This window comes from Anser cygnoides, chromosome 23 (genome assembly GCF_040182565.1).
Source record: "Anser cygnoides isolate HZ-2024a breed goose chromosome 23, Taihu_goose_T2T_genome, whole genome shotgun sequence".
Classification (NCBI taxonomy): domain Eukaryota; kingdom Metazoa; phylum Chordata; class Aves; order Anseriformes; family Anatidae; genus Anser; species Anser cygnoides.
Window position 1 is genome coordinate 7,107,979 of NC_089895.1, and position 24,492 is coordinate 7,132,470.

Sequence of the window (24,492 nt, forward strand, 5' to 3'; positions counted from 1 at the left end):
CATCCCTCACCTCCTCTCCCTGCCCTTCGGAGACTCACAGCACCGCTTTGCTTTCCGTCCAAGCATTTACAAGTGCTCTGAATGCAGGGATGTCCAGCCCCCGTGTTCAGCCTTCACCGAGCCCTGGAGTACCTGGAGTGGGAAATCAGGACGAGCCGGAAGATCCAACTGCCGAGGGAGGTGGGCAGGGAGGGGAGGATGATTTCTGGGTGACTCCAGAGACACAAGGGGATTTTTGTACCTGCAAAGTGGGAAGCACAGGAGAAGAGCTGGGGACAGAGCAGGCTCAGCTCACCTTTTTATTATTGATCTCAGCAGCGGGTGTAACACAAGACGCGTACATCCCAGAGCACATTTATATGGGTCGGGGGAGTAGGCGGTGATAGGATGTGGAAACGTGCATGAATCCGAACAGGGGATCAGCGTGCAGCGAGGCTGTGTGGTGGGCAGGCTGCGTGACGGGTCCGTGTCCGAAGCAGTGGCAGCGGCACCGCCTGTCCCCGCAGAGCAGCCCCGTGCAACGCGGTTATTGCTGTTTGGGGACGGGGGCTGGCAGTGGCTGTGCTGGATATTCCAGCAGAGAGGAGTGAAAGGCTTTCCTGGCCGTGCCAGGCATCACCACCTTCCTTACACCGGCCAGGTGCCTCTTCTGCAGCTTCTCCGGCCGTGGTGGCAGGAGTATCCAGCAGCAGCAGGACCTCATTTCCCCCAGAGATCAGAGCGAAAGCATAAAGCAACGAGTCTGGAGTAAAACACACAGCTCTCCTGCTCCGCTTGGGCCCTAAGGCTTCAGAAAGTTGAGATACGTATTACTCCATCAAGTTAATGCAAGTATTCAGAGAGCTTTTAGAGCTGTTATGAAATCTGAATCAGCAATCTCGTATCTTTCTTCCATTGCAGTATGTTACCTTTTAGCAGCCCACTGGAAATGTGTAAACAAACGAGGTACAACTGTAGACAGTTTAAATATTTTACAGCTCACTGACTTCCATATGAGGAGGGATTTGCAGTAACTTAAGTGTTTAGACTCCTGCTCCAATAATCTAATGCAAATAAAAATGCAAACAACTGTGTGCTGGAAAGCAGTGGGAACCCCAGAGAACGGTGCAGCTCAAGGTAGCTGTCAGCAAGGAGAAAAGCGAGGCAGCAAGCGTGATAACTGCACGCCCAGGTGCAGACACAAAGCGTGTTTGGAGAGTGACACCTAGCAGGGCTCTGTGTGTGCTCGTAGCAAGGCGTCACCCTTGCAGAGCACATTGCCTGGTGTAACCCGGGACGGATTCACTGGCACCAAAATCGTTCAACATCCAGGGACCTGCTTCAGCTCCTCCCAGCCGGAAATCATTCAACAGACCGTGATTACAGGTAGGTAGCACCCACAGTACTGGTTTGGCCCGGCTCTTTCCATCTGCCTCCGAGACACGACTTTGCCCAAGGACACACAGCAGATAGCAGGAGCTGGCACGTGTTCCCAGAGCCTAGGCTCTTTATCAGCCTCTTCAGTCTCTTGGTCACCTTGTGCTCCCATCGCTGTGCAGGGCACTGGGAATTCATTACTTCCCTTGTATTTCATTTTCACCTTGAAGAGGTCAGTTGTGTTAATAATCGTTTGGGACCACGTTCCCTTGGCCCTCACGCCACAGAAAATGAGGAATCCTTCCTCTGTCTGCCTCCACCCGTCCTCTGGACACGTACAGGGCTTCAGCTGCAAATGCCTGGGAGCCTCCCAGCCTCAGGGAAGTCACACAAGCCTGCCGAATTTGGGAATGGTTGCAGGGAATGAAGAGGCTTGAGTTAACTCCTAGGTTTACCAGTGACTCTTTGCAGAATGGGAAGTTTAACCCTGGGCAAGCCAGGCGTCAGTTCCCACTTACAAACACCCTTCTTCTGTTCTGCCCTGTGCCAGCCCTGCAGGCTGCTGCTGGTGAGGGCCGTCTCTTGCTGGCTGCTGTGCAGCACTGGGTTGGGCTGGGGGTGAAGTGTCATCACCTTTCTCCCAGGAAAACCCTACGTTAAGAGTGCACATCAGTGCAAAGATGTGGGACTTTAGGGACCCGAAATCAGAAACACAAAACCAAGTGTGAAGTTTGCACTAAAATTACATAACCATCTCACCCTGCTCCTGGTAATTTTTCCCTCCCTCCCCAAGTCTCCTTTAGCTTTCAGTCTAGCAGCAGTCCTTTATTTTCTTTTAAATGTCAAACAATTCATCATTTTCCCCATTCCCCATGAATCTAAAGGTTTTATTGGTATGCAGCGGTGTCAGCCTGGGACAATGCACACTGATTACCCAAAACAACACGGTTCTTGTCACCCTGCCCGTTTTCGGTTGCAAGCTCTTGAGAAATGTACAAGAGCTCTTGCTTTCTCTCTCTCCTCCCCATTATCATATGCACAACAAGAAGGCTGGGTTCACATACACACTAGACAAATAGTCATTATCTTTATTATTCACACCTCCCGCCCCCTGCCCTCATCCACGCTGAGCACGCTGCTGCAAGAGGTGGGCTCACCCCTGGGCTGCAGAGCGAAGGTCTGGGGGAGGCCGGTGATGGCCGGGTTGTGGTGAGGGGTGCCGAGCCATGAGGGGTGCCAGGCCATGAGGGGTGCCGAGCCATGAGGGGTGCCGAGCCATGAGGGGTGCCAGGCCGTGCATCTCTGCAGCAGGGGCAGGGAGGAAGGTCGGGACTCAGCCCCTTTGTTTTTCCAGGCACGGCGATGCTCAGAGAGGCTCCGTAGTCATCACACGCACACATGCACCCACACGTACGCATATGCACACACTGATTTTATTAAGCCATTCCATACAAGTATTTTATATATGTACTTTTTTTTGTTGTTTTTTATTTGGAAAACTTCAGAGTGCTTTTTTTCACACACAGTAAAGTTAGCTTTGCTGAGATTCATTAGTCCCCTTTCCCCCTGTGTGTAAATGGATCTCTCTCAGTTATGCAATGCAAGGGTACACAACCATGAAAAGTGCAGAGGCAGCCAAAAAAAGCATTGTTCTGAACTCGGACGTGTAAAATATTCATATTCAATAATAAAAAATAAAAAAAACAGCCCTTAATAAAAAATTCACGGGGTAAAATATGCATTGTCGCTCCATCCCCAGGGCTGCAGCAGTTTCCAGACCAACATGTTACGTGGGTTTTCACTGCCTTGTTTTACTCGATTAATTCAAAACCAATTCACTCTCAGACATCCCAGTATTAGGTGCCTAAATTGATTCTGATTTCTCTAAGGGCTGTGTCTCTATGACTACAGTTGTAGCTGGTAGAAACTGTTCAGAGCATCCGACGTGCAGCCCGCCCAAACAAGACCGTCCCTGATGCCAAAGGGGTGCCCACACCGTGCTGGGCAGCCGCACAAGCCAGCTCCGAATGAGCCAGGAGCTCCTTCAGCACGCTGCTCAGGCTGCCACGGCACACCCCGCTTCTTGAAGGGGCAAATTAGCCAAATGTTAGCATGGCGAGCCGCTCTGCCAGGGGGGCGAGCACATCTTGACCAACGGTGGTGACTGCGTGCAGCACAGCACCCCTGCAGGGCTTTGCAGAGGAAAAGAAATAATCCAGGGTGCTGAAGGGAGGCAGAGGCAGGTGGAGATAAATGCCCGGCTCAGGCCCTGACCAAAGCATGCAGCTGAGATGGGAATTTATGTTTTTCTGCATCCCCATCCAGCGCCATAGCTGCAAGGCCAGCCTGCCTCAGGCCATGCACGTGAGTTAGAAACGGTCCCAAACAGCGAAGAAAGCAGAAGGATGGGATGGGGACTGACACACTGCTTTGACAGGACAAGGACATCTGTGCCTGCGTAGGAACGTGGCAGCAGCCGCGCTGGGCTCAGCAGCTCTGCTGAAGAGCTGCGGTCCCACTGTGCCCCTACAGACCGATGCCAGCAGAAGCTGCCACTTCTTCGTGCTCTGGTGTCAGGGCTTCTGTCCCGCACCCCCAAGTGGCAAAATTAAAGCTAAAGCACGGATCCCTTGCTGCAATAGGTGCGCCGTGCTGCCTCGTGCATCCGATGGCTACGGTGGTGCTGCGAGCCCAGCAGCAGGGCAGAATGCTGGAGTGGTGGCGTGAGCATTGCTGGAGGAAAGAGAATGCAGGAACGAGAGGAGAGGTTCTGAACTTAAAATATTTTGCCTGGCGCTGAAATTTTATGAAGATATATGGGAGAAAAGAATGAGAAACTCCAAAACAACCAATGCTTCAGATGTTTCTTTTATCTAAAGTATAGCTAGTTAAATGTTTTACATAGAACGAGTCCCAAGAAGCATAAATCAGGGGATATAAGCTATGTTTTATAAAGACCTCAAAATATAAGTTCTTTACCTCCCACATTCTCGGGCCAAATATTTTAACTGGAAAAGCATGTGGGACAATCAGCGTGCATATCACCCATGTCTTTAATGACCCTTCCCACCAAGGTGATTTGTTCTGTGTCCACGGTTTGATACTTACATACAAAAAAAATGGAAGAACGGAAAAAAAAAGCTTCAGAAATTCTGATTTTGGAAAATTGTGATAACAACTGACAATGTGGAAGTAACAAAATATGCTGTGATGTGACAGCTGTCAGAAACATTTGAGATTTTTCTTCTTGGGGGGGGGGGGAAGGGGTAGAAATTGTTCCTTCTCTCTGCAAGCTCCGGATTACTTCTGATGGGTGTCAAATATGAGCCACAGCACCAAGCTGCATAAAAGGGGGAACGGAAGAATTAAAAGACCTTGCTGAGTACCCTCCTCATTTGCCTTTCCCTAATAATTTTCCAATGGCTTTGGACAAAAAGCATTTTTATTCTTGAATTGTGTTTCTTTGTAGTTCACAGGGAGAAAATAAAACTAGCTCACCGTGAATGTAAGGGCTGCATCATTTAGCCTAAATAAGGCCAAACCCCCAGGCCCGAGTCCCGCTGCTTGTGCACGTTGTTAAAAAGGCAGGGAAACCAGGATGGATGTGCGAAGCAGGAGGGGAGTCCCTCGGGTTCACCGTACGCCGTGTCCCAAGGCTGTGCTTGCAAGGTGTCGGACAGGGGTGGTCGCAGGGGGCAGCCGGAGGATGCTGCTGCCACCTGAGAGCTCGGCCTCCCTCCAGAGAGCTCCGTGATTTTCCCCTTCTCTAGTCCTTGTGGCTGTGGCTCCTGCAGAGGCCGACGGCTACGTGCTGACAAACCTCCCTCCTTCGCACGACTTCCTGGCAGATCTTTTCCCCGTCTCCCGCGCTCTTGCTCCTCCCTTGTATTTCTCAGGCCCGTGCAGCAGGAGTGCACCGAGCAGCACGCATCCAGCCGAGCTGGGGGCTCCGCTTGCAGGTTGGCAGCCCCACCCAGCCCAGCCATCTCCTGGATTTATTGTGTCTCCTTGCATTATCTGCCTCATTCCTGTGTCTGAGAAGGGAGGACGTGCTGAGAGCCTTCAGATGGCCGGCCGCACGAAACCACATCCTCGCTATCCCAAAGTTCAGAACATCTGTCTTAATTTGTCTGGCCCTCAGCGCTGCGCTCTCGCAGCCTCGCAGGATTTACTGCTTGTTTTTGCAATGAATCTCGCTCACCGAGAGCAGAGAGGGGAATTCGATGGTGTTAAAAAACATCGCTCTCTCTGCGGTTCTCAGGACATCTTGGACCAAATGCAGCCCTGCTGGTGTCAGAGCCTCAGACTAACGGAGGAGCCACTGGTGAGCCACTTAGTCCTCGTAATGCAGATGAGCTGAGAAGATTTGGAAACACTCAGCTCTTCAGATCCTTTGCTACCTCGAGAAATCCAAAGGGAAATACATGTGCTGCCAAAGTTGTTTCTATGGGTCATTCCCGAATTCCTACAGAAAATAGTATTTCTCAGAACAACACAGCAGAGCTATTAAACTGTGCTGGTGGTCTGATGACATTCTCTGAAGTACTGTCTTTCAGCCAAAGTAATATAGGTTTCCTCGAAGCACGTGCCCCTGGAGGGAGAAATCACCGGCTTTGAAGGTATCCAAGACAATAGTCCAGATGCTGATTTCAGCTCTGCTGTCTTAAACCCCCTGTATTCCGTGAATTTACGTCAAAACTGATTTTTTTTTTTTTTTTTACTGATGTGAGATCATTATTTCTTTATAAGAAGGGATCCCTGCGTACTCAGAGTAACTGGATGGCGGCCAGCTTGCTCCCTTGGAGGTTTTCTTTCCAGAACTGCTGCAGGTTTGCTAGGGCAGGTCACCACGATCTGGATTCTTCCCATCTAATCTTGCACAACGAAAGTAAGTCACTTTAAGCTCAGGTTAAGAAGAGAAACAGCAGGGAGGGAGAGAGAGAGAGAGACTTAAGAAAGTTCACCTGCTTCTGAGCTGCTGGGCTTTTATCCCTCTCCATTTACTGAGAAATTCCTCTGGTGGTAGTTCCTAAATCAGTCAAACTCTTTATGCACACCCGTGGAACTGAATCTGAGCCTTCACGTGCAGCGTGATGCTTCGAGGCACGCTGAGACCGGGGATGCTCTTCCCCCAAACACCGAGCTGGAATTGCAGAGCAGGAACCACGAGGCTGCTGCATGCTACGCTGATGCGTGCAGCCGAGCACCGTGCTGAAGGCGGCGTCTCACCCAGCGCAGCCGTGGAAACCCCCTGAGTCATCTTGTGTCCTGTTGTTCGTCAGTGGAAGGAAATGAGCAGATACTGAGTGCACAGACTGAGAAACGTGGATGCGTCCCAGCATATTTAAAGGGAAACATTCCCGTACAGGCACTAGCGTGCACTGTTCTCCTCTGCTTTGGCCCAACTCAGTCCCTAGGGAGGGGCTGCCGTGAGCCCCGCAGCATGGGACCTGCCCAGCCCCGGGATCCTGTGCATGAGCTCTGTGCCTGCAGAGCAAATGTGGGTCGGGGGGGTCAGACCGTCAGGTCCCTTGGCATCACCTGCTATTGCACCCTTGAGCAAAGAACGGAGGATGACGCCCATAAGCAGAATTAGCTCAGCCCCAAATTGCCAGTGTTATGCACAGAAATAACCGGTCTCAGGGATCAGGCTGCCTGAGTCATTTAATAGCACTTCCACCAGTTTGACTCGTGTCCAACTGCTTTTATTTCCAGTTTATGTTTACAGAGAAGTGTCCACGTCTGAGCAACTAGATGTGTGGGGGTTTTCTTTCAGAAGCCACAGAAGGGATTAAAAACAACAACAATCCATGAAATTACTTCGGAATTTTTTTCTCCTCGAATGTCCTGAGGAATTCCCCAGCTCCTGACCTGTTCCAATTGGCACCATCGTGCGCTTGAGCTCTAATATCAGTGCAGTTTGTAACATTTCCAGGTTTTCTGGTGAGGGATTACATGAAACCAAAATAATTCTTTCCATGGGGGATTACATAGCTACTTTTGTTTCTAATATTCCAGTCCATGAGTGAAGAACATTTTCTTGGGTACCTGTTTCTTCTTTGGCTGTAGGAGCTGGTGTCATTTAGAATATCTGGGCATAAATCCATTTCATTAATTTCATTCCTAATCATTTAGTTCCTAAAGGAACCAGGTTAAATGCTCTATCGTAAGGCCAGTCTTTACATGTTGGCTGAATGCTCTTGGACAATTAAATTCACATAAATGATGTGATACAGTGTTACCCATTTCAGTGATAGGAATGCATCTGCCTAGTTAATTAGATAAAAACTCACCTGGAGGAACCTTCACCCACTGATGCAAATGACTCATATTTTAGGGGAAAATTGCTACTGATTTACAAGAGTCTGGATCAAATGTCTGTTCTCAAATGTTTTTATATGTATATATAAATTTATTTTTTTTTTCTATTCAAGTACCAAAGTGTGCTTCAGGGATTTTTTTGGCAGGGGTTTTAGAGCAGGAAAATAGGAAATGAACTGGAAAATTTGAAGACTACAGCAAACAAGAAAATCCTGGAAGGAACATACTCTATAGATCCACCCTAGCCATTAATAATATGGAAAGATTTCATTAGAAAGAGAGAGGGGAAGAGAGCAAGAAGAATGTAAAAGGAGGCAGTGTTAGTATCAGCGTGCACAGGGCCAGGCAGGGCTGCTGCAGTGCTGCACGGGCAACAGGCTCTGCGTTACAAGCTGCACCCCTCCTAGCGCCAGTAAACCACAAGCTCTAACACGTGGCAAGTGGCTCTTGAAACAGTCTCAGAGGCCAATTTGCTGGGGACTGCGTGGGATGGAGGCGCACAGGTGAGAAGCCTGTTTGAGTCGGTCGTGTGCCAGCAGCGTTGGTGCTGAACTTGATCTGGCCCGGCTGCGGCGCGCCTGTTCCTCCCCCTTAATCAACACTTTTCCTTTTTTTGTTTTTAATGTAAAGAAGTCCAAGGGCTGACATACTCACTGAGCTGTGTATGGAGAATTTGTTCAGCATGACATGGCCAAGGTTTGCCTGCTACAACAGCAGGAGGATCAGGCCAGGTGTCCTCAGTCCGTTTTGTGATGCCCCCCAGCAGGTGCAGTGCAGGAGGCTGCGAGCATCTGTGAGCATCTGTGAGCATCGCTCCTGCTTTAACACAAAGCTCACTCACCCTGATGGGTCCGAGAGCTGTGGTTTAACCGTCCCTAAATGCTCACCTCTAGAGGGAACTCTGTAGAACAGATTCCACTCTGGCTGATGCTCTGAGGACAAACCACCACCCCAGCTCCTGTGCTTTGTGCCAGCACGTGGCGAATAAAGCAGACAACGCCGCTTTGCTGGCGCTGTGGCCATTCAAAAAAAGCCATTTGTCTGATGGCCCCCTCTCTGGCCCACAGCCTCCATGTGCCCCTAGGTCACTGCCAAGCTGCTGACCCTCCAGCAGCACCCCTGTGCAGTCCCTGCTGGGACCGGAGCTGGTTCTCTGCACAGTGCCGCAGGTGTGCAGGGGACTGTGCCCGTGTTAAAGCACAGTGCTGTCTGCTGAGCTCTGGCGGGACCCAGGGAAATACACAGAGCCCACAGAATTGTTTTGTAAAAAGGAAATAAAGTTCTGTCCCCTCTCACCCTGCCGCAGCTCATACCTGCCACCCCGTCACCGCCACCTCCCTCCTGTGCGCCCTCGAAAGGTTTGCCGGTAGCCACAAAGCATCCATTACACCGAGCGCTTCTGTTTGCTGTAACCTATGAACAGCGTACTGAACTCAATATATTTTTGTCTGGAAAATTGTTTTGTTCTTCCCTGTAACACATTCTAGATGATTGTCTGTTCTTTCATGTCAGTTCTAGGCAAAGTGCACTGCATTAAAACTCCCACCACAGCAAAATAGAGCAAAGCAATTTAAAATCCCTGTTTTTGCCAAAAGTTTTTGCACTATTATGTCACATCCTATACATCAGCATTTGCTGGGAAAGGCTTTTTTTTCTCTTTTTTTTTCTTTTTTCCTTTGCAGTGTTCTTGCTCCCTTCTTGAAATAGAAATATCAGCAGGTGAAATGACATTGAGTTGTGTTTTATGTATTTCCACAGTATGTAGGAGGAAATTCACTCTTTATACTTATGAAACATACGGTTACTGCAAATAAAAGAATCCGAGCATTGGAAATGTCACGAGTATTGAAAGAAGACCCTTTGGGTTGCCTGTCAGTGAACTCGGCTAGGGGATGAGCTCTGCCTGGTGTGGGACACAGCCACCGGTGCTGCTCTTGTGGCCTTTTCCAAGTAACCACCAGCACACAAAGTGCACAGGGGGCTTCCATGAGTGCCACACGCTGAGCTTCACACGTCAGCAAACTATTGACCGCCCACCTAGAATTCACTAATTGCTTGCTCTTCTGACTAGGTGAGCTGAACTGCTTGTGTCTCCCTTTGTAATACCGTAAATCCCCTTTTCTTTCTGACATGCAGTAGGAATCCATCTGCTTAAGCAGGATGCTTGGAAAACGTATTTATTGCAGCAGATTCATCTCATCCCTCTCAGTCACAGACAAATCCACACAGAAATGCACTACAGGTGCAGAGCTGCCGTTTCAGGTGCAACGTGTGCTCGCTGCTCTCGCAGCACAGGGGCACAGCCCCATTGCTCTGCGCAGGGCTCCCCCTGGCCAGCTGCAAGGAGGGCAAAGCCCAGCCCAAAACCTGATGAATTTAATGAAGTCCACCTAGCTCCACTCACCCTAATTGGAGTACCTGTGGCAAATCGACTAATTCTATATAGGCAGGGCTGAACTACTTCCCAGAAGGGTCACTCTGCTGTTGGAGAAGGGTTTAGCTGTCTCTGGAGTCCTGATGTTTGAGGCTTCAGCAAGGAGATTTTGCCTTCTTTGAGGTCTGTATGCTCTTCATCTACTTGGAGGTAGTCAACTGAAAGCTCACTTGCAATTATAAGAAAGAGAATCAAAGCCGTAACGACAAAATACAAGCTGTTTCACGTTCTTTCTTTGTCCATCTGTTTTGTGTATGGATCAGTAAAGCCTATGCTGAAAACTGCTCATGGGTGGTGCATGTCAGCAAAGGGCTGGGCAGCCTGCAGTTCTAGCGGGAACCTCTGCAATATTTGTAACTTTCTTACTGTGTTTTAAAAATAATAAAAAAAAAAGCTTCCAAATGGGTCTTTAGAGTCCCTACTCTTCTACAACATAGATTAAGCTGCAATGGGATTTGGAGGGGAAGCTACCCTACTGCAAGGAAAGAAACTGCTTTAGTCTGATGAGAAACATTTCTTACAGGTTTGCTGGGCTCCAATGTTGTTGGTGCGGGTGTCCAGTTCCCATGCAACGAGAGAAGTCTCTTCACTGCAGTGGGAGAAGAAAGCAGCAGATGCAGACCTTGTAAGTAGCAGTTTCCTTTCTAAAAACCTAGAGCATGCAAAGTAAAAGCAGGAGCAAGTAGAACTTCAGAATTAAGATAAAGTGATTTGGAAAGCGAGAAGTACTGCAGGAGCTTCTGTTATCTGCCCCAATTGAAAGCTGTTGCTTCTGGGGTGAAGCATGGTGTATATTCAACAATTCAGAGTTCTGGCTTTGGCCAGGTGGTTAGGGTGATGGTATCTGTTTGAAACATGAAATGAGTATAATTGATAAGTGTTGCTGGGCTAATTAGTGAAAACACCTGTTTAAAACTGCAGCAGAGTCTCCTGTGGTGCCTCTGAATGTGCTGAGCCTGTTACGATCTTAGCATTGCATATATGTTCAGAATAATTGCTGGAGAGTTGCTAGTGTTCATCTGAACTGGTTACTCTGGAGCTTGTGCACCTCTGGCTGCTGGCAGGATGCTGTGAGGCTTAGGGATTTCTGAACTGAGTAATTGCAGAAGGCCTGGAGGCTTATCTGCAAAGGTGGAAGGTGAACAAAGCCAAGCGTTCGGTCTTTGGTTGCTGTATGGTGATGGTGGCCCTGGCTTGGCTACTGGGGAGGGCCAAGCATCTCTCCTCCCATTCCCTTGTGTAGCCTGGGGGTGATGTGCAGAAGGGAGCTGAGTAATGTGGTACTCTGTGCAACGAAACGTGGGATTCCTTGATGGTCAATAGAGTGAACATTGAAGCTTTTTGTGATGCTAGAGGGCAACTTGTGCCTGAGCCAAGGTCCTGGTACAGGGTGAAAGGAAAATGTTGTTATTATCTGGGTGAGACCAGCCAGGAATTGTCCTTTTCTCTCTGAGAACGCAGCCATGTTTGAACTACAAATTCATCTGCTTCTATTAAAGAAAAATACAGCTGCTTTCTTACTGCATTTATTGTTTAATTCATTCATGCTGCTTGTTGGAAACACCATCATTAAATTCTTTCTGGGGCATAGTTTGTTTTAAAGAAAACTCTCCATGGAAAAGGCTTTCCTTTAAATTTAGTACAAAAGAAAAGCCCAACTAGCTTTATTTATAGATTGGGGCATGAGAGACTTTCAACTTTCAAACAAGCTCTGTATCTCTGTTTCTCACATAAAAAAATGTTTAACATTTTTCTCATCCTTCCAGAATAAAATTCTTTTATTGTGATCTAATTTTTTTGCTTAAATGCTGCCACTTTGGTGACAAAAATGTTGGTTTTGCCTATTGAATAGGATGTTCTGTGAGTTGGGATTCTGTTCTTGGATGATGTATTCTGGGTTTGTTATTCTTTGATGGACCATCTTGTGCTTCTGTGGGTTTGTGAAAGCTCTTATGTCTGAAGTGGTTTTCTGAGCATTTCCCAGGTTTGGACCACAGGTGGGACAAAGTTTGATATATCACTAATATAGAAGCAACCAGAATTTCACTGGGCAATATAAGCTTGTATGGAAAGTGAGAAAATGGCTAAATGGTGAAAGGGTCAGAAATATGGATTTCTAATAACTTGAGATGGGAAAATGCATGTGAACTACTGCTAAGATTGTTTGCTTAATAGGGGAAAACACACTGAAGTGTGGTTTGCTTGGCAAAGCAGCAGTGTCTAGGTGAATGACATCACTGGGGATATAAATCCTATTTTCTATGATTTATATTAAGATGCAAAGCTTTAAATAGTTTTATTTAAAGGATAGTTTTTCCTTTTTGGTAGAAGTTAGGCTGTGATAAACAGGTCCAGCTGTAATAATTACAGGTTGAAGTGCAGCTGAGGTGATTGCAATGCAGAAATGCTGACCTGCTTTGTGGCCAGTGCTTTCATGAAGCTGAGTGTTGGTCTCAAAATGAGCAGCAGTTCTTCCTGACTTTGAGAAGATGTCAGACATCATTCACTTTTACTGTTATAACCTCACTGGTTTTACTTTCTCAGTTGCTCTTTATGCCCTTATTGTGCCCTGCCAGCCCAAATTTAGTGGTCAGTATACTTGGGAATAAAATACTTTCCTGCCTAAATGGTTAATTTGGCTGAGCTTTATGACAAAGTAATTAAGACTCAAATTCCATTGAAAATGTCAAATCCTTTTGTGTTCTTTAATTGATTCTCACTCTGGGTTGCTTAAAAGTGGAGCTAAAAAGCTGTTGGGAACATTTCCTATAAAATTATTACTCCATATGAAAGAGCGCTGTTCCTGCTTGTAATGCACCCAAATGGCTGAAACTGAGAGACTTCTGTTCCTCAGGATGTATGTGCTAAACTTAAGTAATGCTCTTATTTGAGTCATTTAAAATCATTGTATGGGTGATCTCACTCCATTATTTTTAAAGAAACTTCAGTTCACTCTATTTAACTTTACACTTCAGAGAAATGAAACTATTTCCCCATCTCATTTATATGGAAGGAACAAAACTGCAGCTGAATGGTAGTCAAGCAGCTCATGACACATCTGTTCCAGGGTACTGAAGCAATCTGAAGTGAAAATGAGAGACAGTCTTGAGGTATATATCAGGAACAATATTACTGGTACTGTGGTGAGGTTGTAGCTAACAGCTGAGAAATACAGAAGCTTTCCTCTAACAGCAGCATTGTGCAGGGCTGCTCTGTGGGGGCTCCAGATTTTGAGAACACCCTGGGTAACATCCAGTGCTGACTTCAGGACTTGAAAGCAGAATATTTGTGTTGCTGGAGTATGCGTTTGTTTTGCTGCAGTGTGCTGGCCTGCTCTGCTGGCTATTTGCTGTTTACATGGCAACTTCCAAAGACTTGTTCTGAAAACTTGGAGCTCATTTAGAGCATCGTGCATACAGGGTGTGAGTAATGTGCTGCAATACCATTTCACTCCTGTATTCTTTCATTAGAGGCTCTTCCAGCCAGCAGAGTGAGCAACTCACGTGCAGCAGATGAATGAAATGAGCTTCCAGAAGAAAGGCCTGCAGAAAGGTCCTTTTCTCCTGGATGTATTTGGGCTTGCAGCTCACTGTGCTGCTTTTATATCAGAAACACCTTGTACATCTGAGGGAACTTTGTCATGCGGTATTTCCTTCTGTTAGTGGTGACAGTCTCCAGAAGACAGAAGAGTTCTGCCTCCACTTGCAGGCTTAATCTGCTGACCAGCCAGGGCAAAGCGGTGCGTGGGACTCCCACAGTAGAAGGGTGAAGGCAATGGGCCTTGATACCAGGGGAAAATGAGAGTGGCCAGGATGCTTTCTGCCTTGGAAATGTTTAAACACTGCATTTGGGTCTTTGGTTTTGCAGCACTTTCCCTGTTGAACACCCTTCCCATGGCAGACCTCAGGAGCGGCTCTGCCTTTCTGCCAGGGCCGAATTTGGGTTCTGCTCCCTGTGAAGTGCCTGACACAGGAGGTGACATGGTACAAGGGAGAAGGGCAGGGGGCTGGCAGCAGGTGCCTTGTGCCAGGCAGTGGCTCTGGTCAGTTGTTTAGGAACATGGGCTATGGGTGCACAGTGCCTTGCTTGTTTTCAAGCATCTTAAATTGCTCTTTTTTCCTTTTTTTTTGGTGTATAAAAGTGATGTAGGGTTGGAACTTGTCCTGAGAACAATGTTTTTTTCTTTCAATTGATATTAAGAGGGTAACTAAATACTAACCTCATTGTGTGGATAGTGCTGGAGATGCTTGATTTTTGAAGGTCTTGTTATTCAGGTACAGTTGTACCTGGAGGACTCTGCCAATGCAGATGTTTTGTAGTGGTTCAATATGTGCTAAAACTGAAATCCCAGTGCCTGCAAAGTGAGGGGCTTGAATGTGCACCCCTTGCACATCCCAGACTGCACAGCTGGTGTCTGGGGTGGTGAGCTGTGGCAGCTTAAGCTACTGGGCAGCAAGTTGCTTGCTGCCTTTAATTAAGAAGGTGGGGAAGAAATTGCCCTGCAGAACCTAGGAGCCTGCAGCATGCAGCCAGGTATGTGGCTTTGCTTGCAGTGTGCTGCTTGGGAGCTTCTGCTTGGAGACAAAGTGATAGGTGCTTAATTTCTTCTTGAATTCAGCAAATGCTGCCAGCAAGCAGTGTGGTAAGCTTTTTCAGGGAAGTTTGATTGGAGGGGTTTTGGATCAATAGCATGAAAGTAAAGTTAATCTACCATGCCTTGGCTGGGTAATTTATGAGTGTTTCCTCCCTGAGTGTATTCCTCTAGAAAGACTATATTTTAGGTATTGAGTAAACACTACTATTCAGCAAGGTTTTTTTGACCTGGGTATTGAAATAATTTTTACTTTTAATGCTGTACCAGTTGTAAAAGCTTTTCTCCTACACAGGATTTAAATCAGTGCTTTTGGTTTTTTGACAGGGAATAGTGAGTGTCTGGTGTTTTCCAAAATGTAGTGTTCCTGCCCCAAAGGTTCTGCTCTTTCCTCTGTTTTAACACAAGTCTTCACAGGAATAAACCCAATGGAATATGAGTCACTGGAGGAACAAGCATATGGGCAAGGTGGGCTACTGGCTTATAAATGGTACAATTGTAGATACAGAAGTGCAGAGACTGCACTTGTTGGAAAGCTGGCTGGAAAATAGCAGTCATAAGGTACAGGGACACTTCTATATATTCATAGAAACCATTAAATATTTTGTATATTTTTGCATTTCATTTTCTAACAACTTTTAAAAAAATGGAGCTTGAGGTTTTTTAAACTATTTGTCAATGAGTTTGTTGCTAGCTGTGTGCCTTGCTGCTCCAGCAACAAAAGCGCTGAACTCCTTTTGTCTGCTGCTGGATTGCCACAAGTTCTCACACAGACAATTTGTGGAATAAAAACCAGAAAGGCTGAAAAGCCTGGTGGTCTTCGTTGTAGATCTTCAGTCTGCATTGCCACTTGATCACTCCCATCACTGACTGAGACTTCAACCCACCCATATCCCTTGGAGCAAGAAGCAGATTTTTCTTCCACCTGTAAAACAAAACACTGTTACCGCAGTGAATGTACATGTGTGATTGGAGAAGGATTTCTCTATCAATTACTCAAACATGCTGCTTTTTCCTCTGAAATGGATTGTCTCCCTCCGTAGTGTAAGAATAGAGCTGGTTAGGAGATACTTCAGTGGCTTCAAGAATTATCTCCTCCAGGGTGATTAAACCAAAATCTTGTGGTGGTTGGCAGTAAGTGTGGATGAAGGAGAAGGAATTAGGACTGTCAGGAACATGGGTGTTTCTGCACTATGTGGAAGACCCTCTGTTCCTTCCTCCCTGTGCCCCAGCCACGGAGCTGCCCTCTCCTGCATTGGGACATGTTTTGTGTGCTTCTGTTAGGCTGAGCGATTGCTCGTACCTGATGTGGTGCTGGGAAACGATGGCGGTTGCTGAATCATTGTTTTCCCATGATGAAAAGCAGTTTTAAGAACTCCCATCCAGCTCTGCCTACTCCAGAACACCACTGAAGATGATTAGCTGGATGTTACATGAAATGGGGGGGGAACAAAGCCATCCAAATTCATGCCTGGTGCAGTTCTCGTCAGTGAGTTTTGCTCGAGGAATGAGGTTGACTCATTCTTCCTGGATGCAATCCACCTCTCATGGAAATCGATGAAATTCTTTCTGTTGCGTTTTAACACATGTTCTTACGGTTGGTTTCTACAGTAAGCCTTCATTAATTTGTAAATCTAAATGAACCCCTGGTTCCCTGTGGCTCGGAAAACTTATTTTTGGTCCTGGTGTGGCTTTCCCGTGGGCCGGGGTGTGTGGAGGTGACACCGGTAATGCAGAGGGTGCTGTACGATAGTTCCCCGCTCAGGCTGTGATCTACCAACCGAGGACAGGAGCTCTTTGTGCGCCCTGACATTATTTCATGGGGGGGGCTGGCACCGCTTGTAGGGCCGGAGGGAAAAGCCGGGGGGGCTCCCCGGGAGCTGGGTTATGCTCTGGGGTGAGGATGGGGACAAGGGGCAGGGACGGGCTCTGCTGGGGCGCGGATGCTCGGCGGGGTCCCGCGGGGCTGCTGAAGGCAGCATCGCCGCGAGTTCACCTCGCACCCCGTCAGTTCCCTTCCTCTGCCCCCAGCCCTCGAGTCATGCTCTGAACCGCGTTTTTAAAGCTGTCTTTTAAAAGCTGCTTTGTGTTAAATGAGTAAAATACGGTGGCGTCCCGTCGGGTCCCCGTTTGCGCCCTTTGTGCGCCTTTATCAGGAGCTGGGCATGGAGGGGGTGCCCGGCTCGCTGCGCTCTGCGTGTTGCCGGGGGGGAGCTCTGCGTCCCCGGCTCGTGATCGTCTTCTTTTAAGGTTAAAGGGAAAAGTGTGGGGCTGAAGGAAGCGATCCTGTTGCTTTTTTTAAAAAAGCTTTCGAAAACTCATTAGCAATTGTAGTCGGCGTTTATTTTACGCTCGCAGAGGTGCTCGAGGCTTTGCCGGGTGTGGGTGTCTCACCGCTTTAATTCGCTCCGATGGAGACGAGCGACACCTCCTCGGCACCCGGGATGTCTTCAGGTGGATTTGTGGCAGATAAAGCATCGCTGAAGCGCTGAACTCTGTTAGTGCTTAAAGAAATAGGAGCATTTGGAAAAGGGGTTGATTTTTTTTTTTACTTTTCCTGTTTGCTAGTGAAAAAAAAAAGTGTTCTTAATTATGACTTGGGGGGGTATGCTTGCAAAGCTCTTCCAGAAAAGTAATTCTAAACAGTGCAAAAAGAAAAAGCTCTATGATGTCTTATTTTAATAATCTTTTGCAGGCATGTGAGTCGTGTTCTGAGGGGAAAAAAAAGTTTGCAGGGAAAAGGCACGAACAATACAGCCTTTAAAACAAAATCTACGAACTTCTGAGAATATGCCCTCTTATTGAATACACCGGATTTCTCTCCCGAGCAAAGGGGAAGGTTTTGTTCGTTTGGACAGTCTTTGAATACTGTTCTAAAACTTCTTTCAAGTGGGAACTGAAGAGAGAAATGTTAAGTTCTGAGAGGAGACAATGCGTTAGCATCTTTGAACGGAGTCCCTTGCATGCAAATAAGGCTTTTGGCAATTTGGGGAAGTTTAATTGGAAGGTGGAAGCGTGTAAAGATAAGGCTGGATGGAAACGGCATCGGAGGGAGCCCCGCAGCTCGGGGGGGCGCGGGGAAGGCGAAGGCGCCCCGGAGCGGGGGGGGGACCCGGGGCAGGACCCTCCCAGCCCCGCAGCGCTCCTTCGCTCCCGGGGGTCGCCGGTCCCGTGGTGGCGACCCCCGCGCACCCTCCCTGCCGCCGGGGGGGCTCCCGCACCCCTTCTCCCCCCTCCCCCAAGCATTGGAGCGTCAGCCCCCGAAGGGACCTCGTAAATAAATCCATCGGTTTAAAGTTTCTATAATTTTCACCTAATGAATTTTTTTTCGTTAATGCTTCCCCCGCCCCCAGGGGCATTGTGTCAGGCCGGGCCCAGCCAGCCCTGGATGGCTTTTTCATAGCTCTTGGCTGTGCGCAGCCCCTTCTCGGGATTAGTGGTCGGACTCCTCATTTCCCATAGCCATAAAAGGTCTTGAACTCAATTAATAGCTAATAATTACACGGCCGGCACCGCTGCAGCCATCGGCAGCGGGGGATGCTCGAGCAAAGCGGGCGCGGAAACAGCGCGGGGGGGGGTCCTGGGGGGGCGCATCCCCCCGGGGCTCCCCTGCTCAGGGCTGCGCTGGCAGCCCCCGGGGGGGCTCCGTCGGGGCTGGGAGAAAATGGGGAGGGGGCGCCCGGTGCCAGAGCCGGGAGCACGCCGGGCTTGGCAGGACAGCGAGGGAAACGGGGAGCGCTTTCGGTTCGCTCCCTCCCCCCCTAAAATCGAATTAGAGGGATCTCCCCCCCGGGGGTCGCCAGCCCCCGAGGCTGTGCTGGGCCGGGGTCTCGCCCCGCTCCCATCCGAGCTGCCGCCGCTCTCCGGGATGCTGCGGCTCGCTTTAACCTTTAGCGGGGGGGAGTCCTGTGAATTTCCAGCGGCGAGCCGAGACGGCCCGGGTCAGTGTCCTCGGAAAAGAGCGTTTGGGTCGAAAAACGTTGGATCGAAAACCCCTCGCCCGGCCGCTGCCGCCCCGTGCCACCGCGGCCGCCCCCCGCAGGAGAGGAGAACTCCCCCGGGCCCCCCGTCCCCGCAGACTGCAGGCTTGGGCTCTTTCCATCACAAAACTGTTTACTGAATCGCGGCGCCCATCATTTCCATTTTGCTTTCATTTGGCAAGCATTCTCCGGGCAAAAATATTTTGATCCAACGTCTAAAAAAATTGCTATAACTCCTTAATTTCTCTTTATTCCAAGAGACCGTCATGATTAAAACTGCTGTGTTTACATCCTCCAAAAAGTATTTCTGTTCATAGGCTGACGTTTTAAAGACAACAGTGCGCGATCTTTTACGATGGTAATTATAACACTGTTCAAGTTAGATATTCAAATGTAAATGTTGCTTTTCTTTTTACGACTTCTTATTTTAGGGCATGCATTTTTACCTTTCCCCGGACCCGCAGCGCGTAGCCTTGCACAGTGGAGTGTAACGAATTCGAAGGAATTCTTATAGCTGGACGTGTTTTTTGAAAAATCCTAAATGGCAATTTACACGGTATATTTTCATGGCCAGAGGAGCCAGTGTTTTCTTCTGGAAATAAGAGAAAGTCTGATAAATGTATTTCGATGCGCGGGCTGATTTCAGCGCAGCTTATGTATCAGGAAAGTGAGCTTCGGGAGAGTAACACGCACACAGGGGTTTTGCATTTTTATATTAATCTTCCACCCCCACCCCCCTAATTTATTCGCTAGGAGAATCACTAAGGTGGTTAAAACGCTCTGCGCAAAACGCAGGCATTTCTGCCTTTCCCGGCCACGTTCCTCCTGGACGTTCCCGAAGGTGTTGGGGTTAATAAAGTAAATAAATAAATAAATAAATAAAACAGCCCGAGGTGTGGGCACGTCGGCTGCCTCCTTCGGGGCTGCCGGCGGCGAGGGGCCGCCAGGCTCCGGCCTCTGCCCGGGGCAGGGCGAGGGATGCTCGGGGCCGGTGACCCCGCGGGCAGGCGAGCGGTGGCCCGGGCGCGCAGGGCTGTCCTTAACCGCCCCCTTGCGCCTGCTGCACGCAGGGAGCCGGGGCTGGAAGCCGCGGCCGAAAGGTGTTGAAATTCCTTGGCACCGGCGGGGATGAAAGGCAAGCTGCCCCTCTGATTGCGTGGATTTCAGGCGGCCCCTAATTACAATGCGGTTGTTGTGTGCGCTTCCTCCGCTTATTAATGGCAGATTAGGAAGGGAAAATCTCTAGGGAAGCGTGTGACATTCTTAGCGCCTAATCCGGCCGGGGCTCGCTGACCCTAAGGGAGAGCAGCCCCGTCGTATGCCACGGGGCTCTTGCGCAGTTTCCAATATTAATTCTCGCTCTGATCTCCTCGCGACGCCGCGCAGAAAACAACGAGCAATTTATGCGAAAATCCCTGGGACGGGAAAGGGGGTTACTCTGCGTGTGCGGCAGCTCCCGGCCAAGCCGGACCGTCTCAACCATTTTAATCTTCTTTAGCGCCTAAACCCGCCGGGGCAGGACGGCCGCGCAGCGCCCTTCTCCGCGCTGCCGGGGCAGGCGCAGCCCCGCCGCTCGCCCCCCGCCCGGGGCCCGGAGGAGCGATACGGGAGCGTTACAGCTGCTCGGGAACAACAGCGATCGGGGGAGGCTTGCGCGCAAAGCTTCACCTGGAGCGTATTTTCCAGGCTGCCTTCATAAAATACCTGGGAACGCGGGGCTTTGTAGTGAAAATGCCAGGCAAGCCACCCGTAAATTACAGCCGCTCCAGCGCCCCCCCCTTCCCCCCCCCCTTTAAAGGCTCGCAGTGAATCCCCGTTGAAATGCATGTGGCACGCCACGGAGTTTGTGTGTTGAAATGTATATTAGCTGGGCGAGGAAGCAGAGATGAAGGTGCAAACAGGAGCGAGGGCGGATTATATAAACTCTTAACAGGCGCCGCTCGCTGCCGCCGCCTCGCCCGTGCCCCCCGCCGGGGCTGCGCCGTGCCCGGCCGCGGGGGCTCCCCGGCCCCGTCCCCCCGCCGCTCGGGGCCGCGGAGGGCGAAACAATTGTGGCGGAGCGGCCACCGCCGTGGGGGAGCCTTTTTTTCCCCCCTCCAGCCGGCTTCTGGGGGGGGCTGGGGGCTCCTTGGCCACCGCTTCCCTGCAAGCCGGGCAGGGGCCCCCGGCTCCCCGGCGGCCACCTGGGCTGACCCAGGGGGGCCGAGGAGCTCCCCGGCCCCTCTCCCTCCCTCCCCGCTAATGAATTCCCCGTTCCCCGCGGCAGCGATAGGCGCTCAAACAGGTGCAAACTGTAAAAACCGGGTAGCAGCCGCGGGATGCTCGTCCTGCCGGGCGGCAGGATGCGCCGCCGGGAGCCGAGGGTGGCTGGGGGAAAGGCTGCGGGTTTTTTCCTGGCCCCCAGCTGCCCTCCCCGCTCCGGGGCTCGGCCGGGCGCGGGGCTCCGAGCCCGGGGCCAGGGCCGTGCCCCCGGTGGCCCGGTCGCCCCGGGGAGCGCTCGTCCCGGCGGCCGCGGCTCGGGCGCCCGCTGGCTCCGGGAGCCTCCCCGGCTCGCTGCCCTGGCTAAGAACCAGGTTCTGGCGAGTTTTTGGCTTAAAACGAGGTTTGCGGAGCGGGACCCTGCTCCGGCCCGGGGGAGCTGCAGCCCCCTGCCCGTGGTGCCCGGTGCCGGGCGGGACGCGCTGCTCGCCTCGGGGCTGTCCCCGCGCACCCCGACGCTGGGGCTTGGCCATTCGTTCCCCTTTGGGAGTTTCCTTTTTTTTTAATTTATTTTTATTAATTTTACCTAACTGCCTCCCGGCCCGCCACAAGCGGTGCAGCCTCCGCGGGAGCCCCGCTCCTGCCGCCGAGCGATTCTCGGCGGCCCGTGAGAAACGCGGCCGGGGCGAGCGAGAAACGGCAAAGAGAAAGAAAGCTGAGCGCCGAGGGCAGCCCCAGCTCGGCCGGGCTGCCGCCGCCTCGGCCGGCCGCTTTTCGATCCCTTCTCGTTGGCTTCGTTTGCAGAAGCCCCAAGGAACCGGGGAGGGAAACTCCCCCTCGGCGCACACACACCGCGCACCCCCCCGAACCCATTTTGCGTCTCTTCCAGTATCTGCGAGCGGCCCCGCTAACCGCGAGCTTATTTCTCGCCCGGCTCTGGGCCGGGGGGGGTCCGGGCGCAGGGGCTGCGGCGGCTTTTGGCCCCAAAACCGAACCGGGGGGCTGCGGGCGAGCCCCGTGCCCGCCTCTCCCCGCGCAGAGCTCCGGGCCCTTCGTCCCCCGGCGCGCAGGGACGCGCAAAGCCCGCACCTGAGCGCGGCCCGGCCGGGGGCTGCCGGCGGCCCCGGGTGTCCTTTCCTCCCCTGTCCTTCCCTTTTTCTCTCCTGGCCTTCCCTCTCCTCTCCTTCCCTCTCCTCCTCGCCGGCTTCGCGGCTTTTGCTCGGCTCCGGGGAGCGACCGGCGGCTCCCGCGACAAAACCGCGGGGCTAATGGGAAGGGAAAAACTGGGACGGGGTTTTAAAACTGAAATGTGCCTGTCCCATTAGCAGCTCGTTGGAGGGATAGGGGAGGCAGCCAGCGTCCAAGGTCGTTGGGAGAAATATTTCAATGCGCTGGAAACATTAGGGCTCCTGTTTCACCCGAGGAGCTCGGGAGAGCTTGTTTTTCCAACCTCGGGGTCCCCGGCACGCCGTGAAGCGGCTACCTGTGCGCGTTCCCGAGGAAGGAATTCGCAGGCACCATTTCAACATTTTAGGCGACACGTGGCTGCGAGCTCCCTTCAAACGTATTTATTTTATTTGGACTCCTGCTCCACCACCCTTCCCTTTAACGCCGGCTCCTAGGTAGCATCTGAAAGGGCCCTACTCCCCTTTGCAATTAAAGACTTTATTGAGGAGGGGAAAACCGGTAATTAGCGAGAATATTCCCCCCCTCCCCAGTTCCACCTGCAGGGCAAAAGTGCAGCTGGCAGAATGGCTTCCAGCAGAGACCTGACGCACCCACAGAAGTTTGGCTTTGTTTTTGCAATGCCCTTCGGGGAGAGGGCTCCTGATTTTTCTGCTCGCCGGGTCCCGGTATGGGTTAGCACCTCGAGCGCGGATCCGAGCGCTCGCCCTAACCCGATTATTTTATTGAATGTTTATGAAGGCGCGCGCTTTCTCTCGCTCCCTCTCTCCATATTAATCTCATTAAATCCTACCTTTCAACCTTCTTCCGTGACCATCTGACCTGGCCACTTGAATTAAAATAGTGCTTTCTCCGCAGTCAAAGACAGCACATCAATCATCGGGCTATTTACACTTCGCTCCTTTCTTCAAAGAGGGGCTGCCTGGTCTCTCTCTACCTTCGCTTCCGGGGATGACGGGCAGGTCCTGCGGGTCTCGCCGGCATCGCTTGATTTTATTATTACTATTATTATTATTTAATATATATATATTTTTTCCTCACCCCCCTTTTCTCGGCTGTCTGCGCGGCTCTCGGCTTCCCCCAGCGAGGCGGCCGCCTGTCCCTCGGGAGCGCTGCCCGGCCGCGCTGCCTCGCACCTGAAACGCACAAGAAATGGGGGCTGCGCGGGGGCTGCGCGGGGCCGGGACCCTCCGCGCCCCGCTCCGCGCCTCGGCCCCGGGGGACGCGGGCACGGACGGCGGCGGCCGCCCGGCGGGTGCTGAGCCCTGCCCGCGGGTGCTGAGCCCGCTCCGCGAGGGGCCCGGGGGGGGTCCCGCGGGGTCGGAGGTTTGGGTCCGAGGGGTCGCGAGCCAGAGGAGCGGGGGCGGCGGCGGCGGGGGCTCCGCTAGCGCCGGTGCGGAGCAGAACGATCGCGGTACAAAAGCGAGCAACGCCGGCAGCACACAAAGCGCAAACTGGTAGCTCGAAGTTACGCGACCCCCCCCCACCAAACCACCCCGAGCCCGAGGGGGCGAGGCGGAGAAGGAGGGTAAAAAAAAAAAAAGGGAAGAAAATAAAGAAAGCGATCGAAAAGTTACCGCAGATAAATCTATTTTTTTTTTTTCAGGTTAAAAATAAAAGCGCGTCTAAAACATGTACGGTTACAGGATGACATCCGTTAACAAACTCTCTACGGCATTGCTATTTAGTAATAGTAGCAGTAATAAGAAGAAGAATAACGATAATCACCTCTTTATAGGATGGCACCTTGGTCCTTAAATATTGTCCAGTGTGTAGGGTCAGTGTGCGGAGGGCTAGGAGCCGCCAGGGCTGATTTTTCTTAAAGGGGCAGATCAGGGGAAGGCTGCGATGGTGCTGGGAGAGAGGAGGGGGGAGAGATAAGTGGTCTGAAGAAGAGGATAGGACAAAAAAAAAAAAAAAACTGATGATGATGAATACATTGGAAAGTTTTTTTGGCCCTGGTGAGGGTGTCAGATTGAATGCTCTGTGCGCATGTGCGAAGGTGTCCAAACTGACAATGCTTGGGAGATGAAGATAGTGTGTAGCTGCTTCTGGGCTCAAGGAGGAGGAGAGGAATCCACAAGCCGACACGATGAGATCCAAGGCGAGGGCGAGAAAACTGCCCAAAAGTAGGTCCTTTCTCTCCCTTCTTCCGCGTCCCACCTCCGCGGCGGCTCGGCCAGGACGGCGCGGAGCCGGCCCGGGGGGCTGCGCGGGGCTGGAGCCCCCCTCCCGGTCCCCGCGGCGGCGGCGGGAGCCGCGCTGCCCGGCCCCGGCTGCGCGCAGAGCGGGCGCCCCGCTCCGCGCCGCTCCGCGCCGCCCCGCACCACCCCGCGCAGCGCCGGGCGCGCCGGAGCCGGGGCCGCCGCGGGCGAACGGCGGAGCCGCGCGGGGCCGGCGGCCGGGGGGAGAAAAAGCGAAAGTTA

The 24,492-nt window shown here is 51.3% G+C and overlaps 1 protein-coding gene and 1 long non-coding RNA gene across 5 annotated transcripts in view; one reads left to right on the top strand and one right to left on the bottom strand.

The window, feature by feature from the left end:
• Positions 1-10,129: 10,129 nt before the first annotated feature.
• PRDM16 (PR/SET domain 16) overlaps positions 10,130-24,492 on the top strand; it is a 314,214-nt gene continuing 299,851 nt past the window's right edge. For 3 of the 4 annotated variants that reach the window (XM_048067479.2, XM_048067489.2, XM_048067480.2), the window contains exon 1: positions 24,063-24,195. In XM_048067479.2, the coding sequence (XP_047923436.1) occupies positions 24,159-24,195 (37 nt within the window). In that variant the 5' untranslated portion in view covers positions 24,063-24,158. Of the gene's footprint in view, positions 10,235-10,634; positions 10,737-24,062; positions 24,196-24,492 lie in introns of those variants that run through there. The other variant, XM_013194764.3, reaches the window with a different exon arrangement.
• LOC125183180 (uncharacterized) lies at positions 10,965-24,143 on the bottom strand. The gene is made up of 4 exons (XR_010826399.1): positions 24,005-24,143; positions 23,795-23,920; positions 23,108-23,202; positions 10,965-15,627 (listed from the first exon to the last, which is right to left on the bottom strand). It is a non-coding gene; the product is annotated as an uncharacterized lncRNA (long non-coding RNA).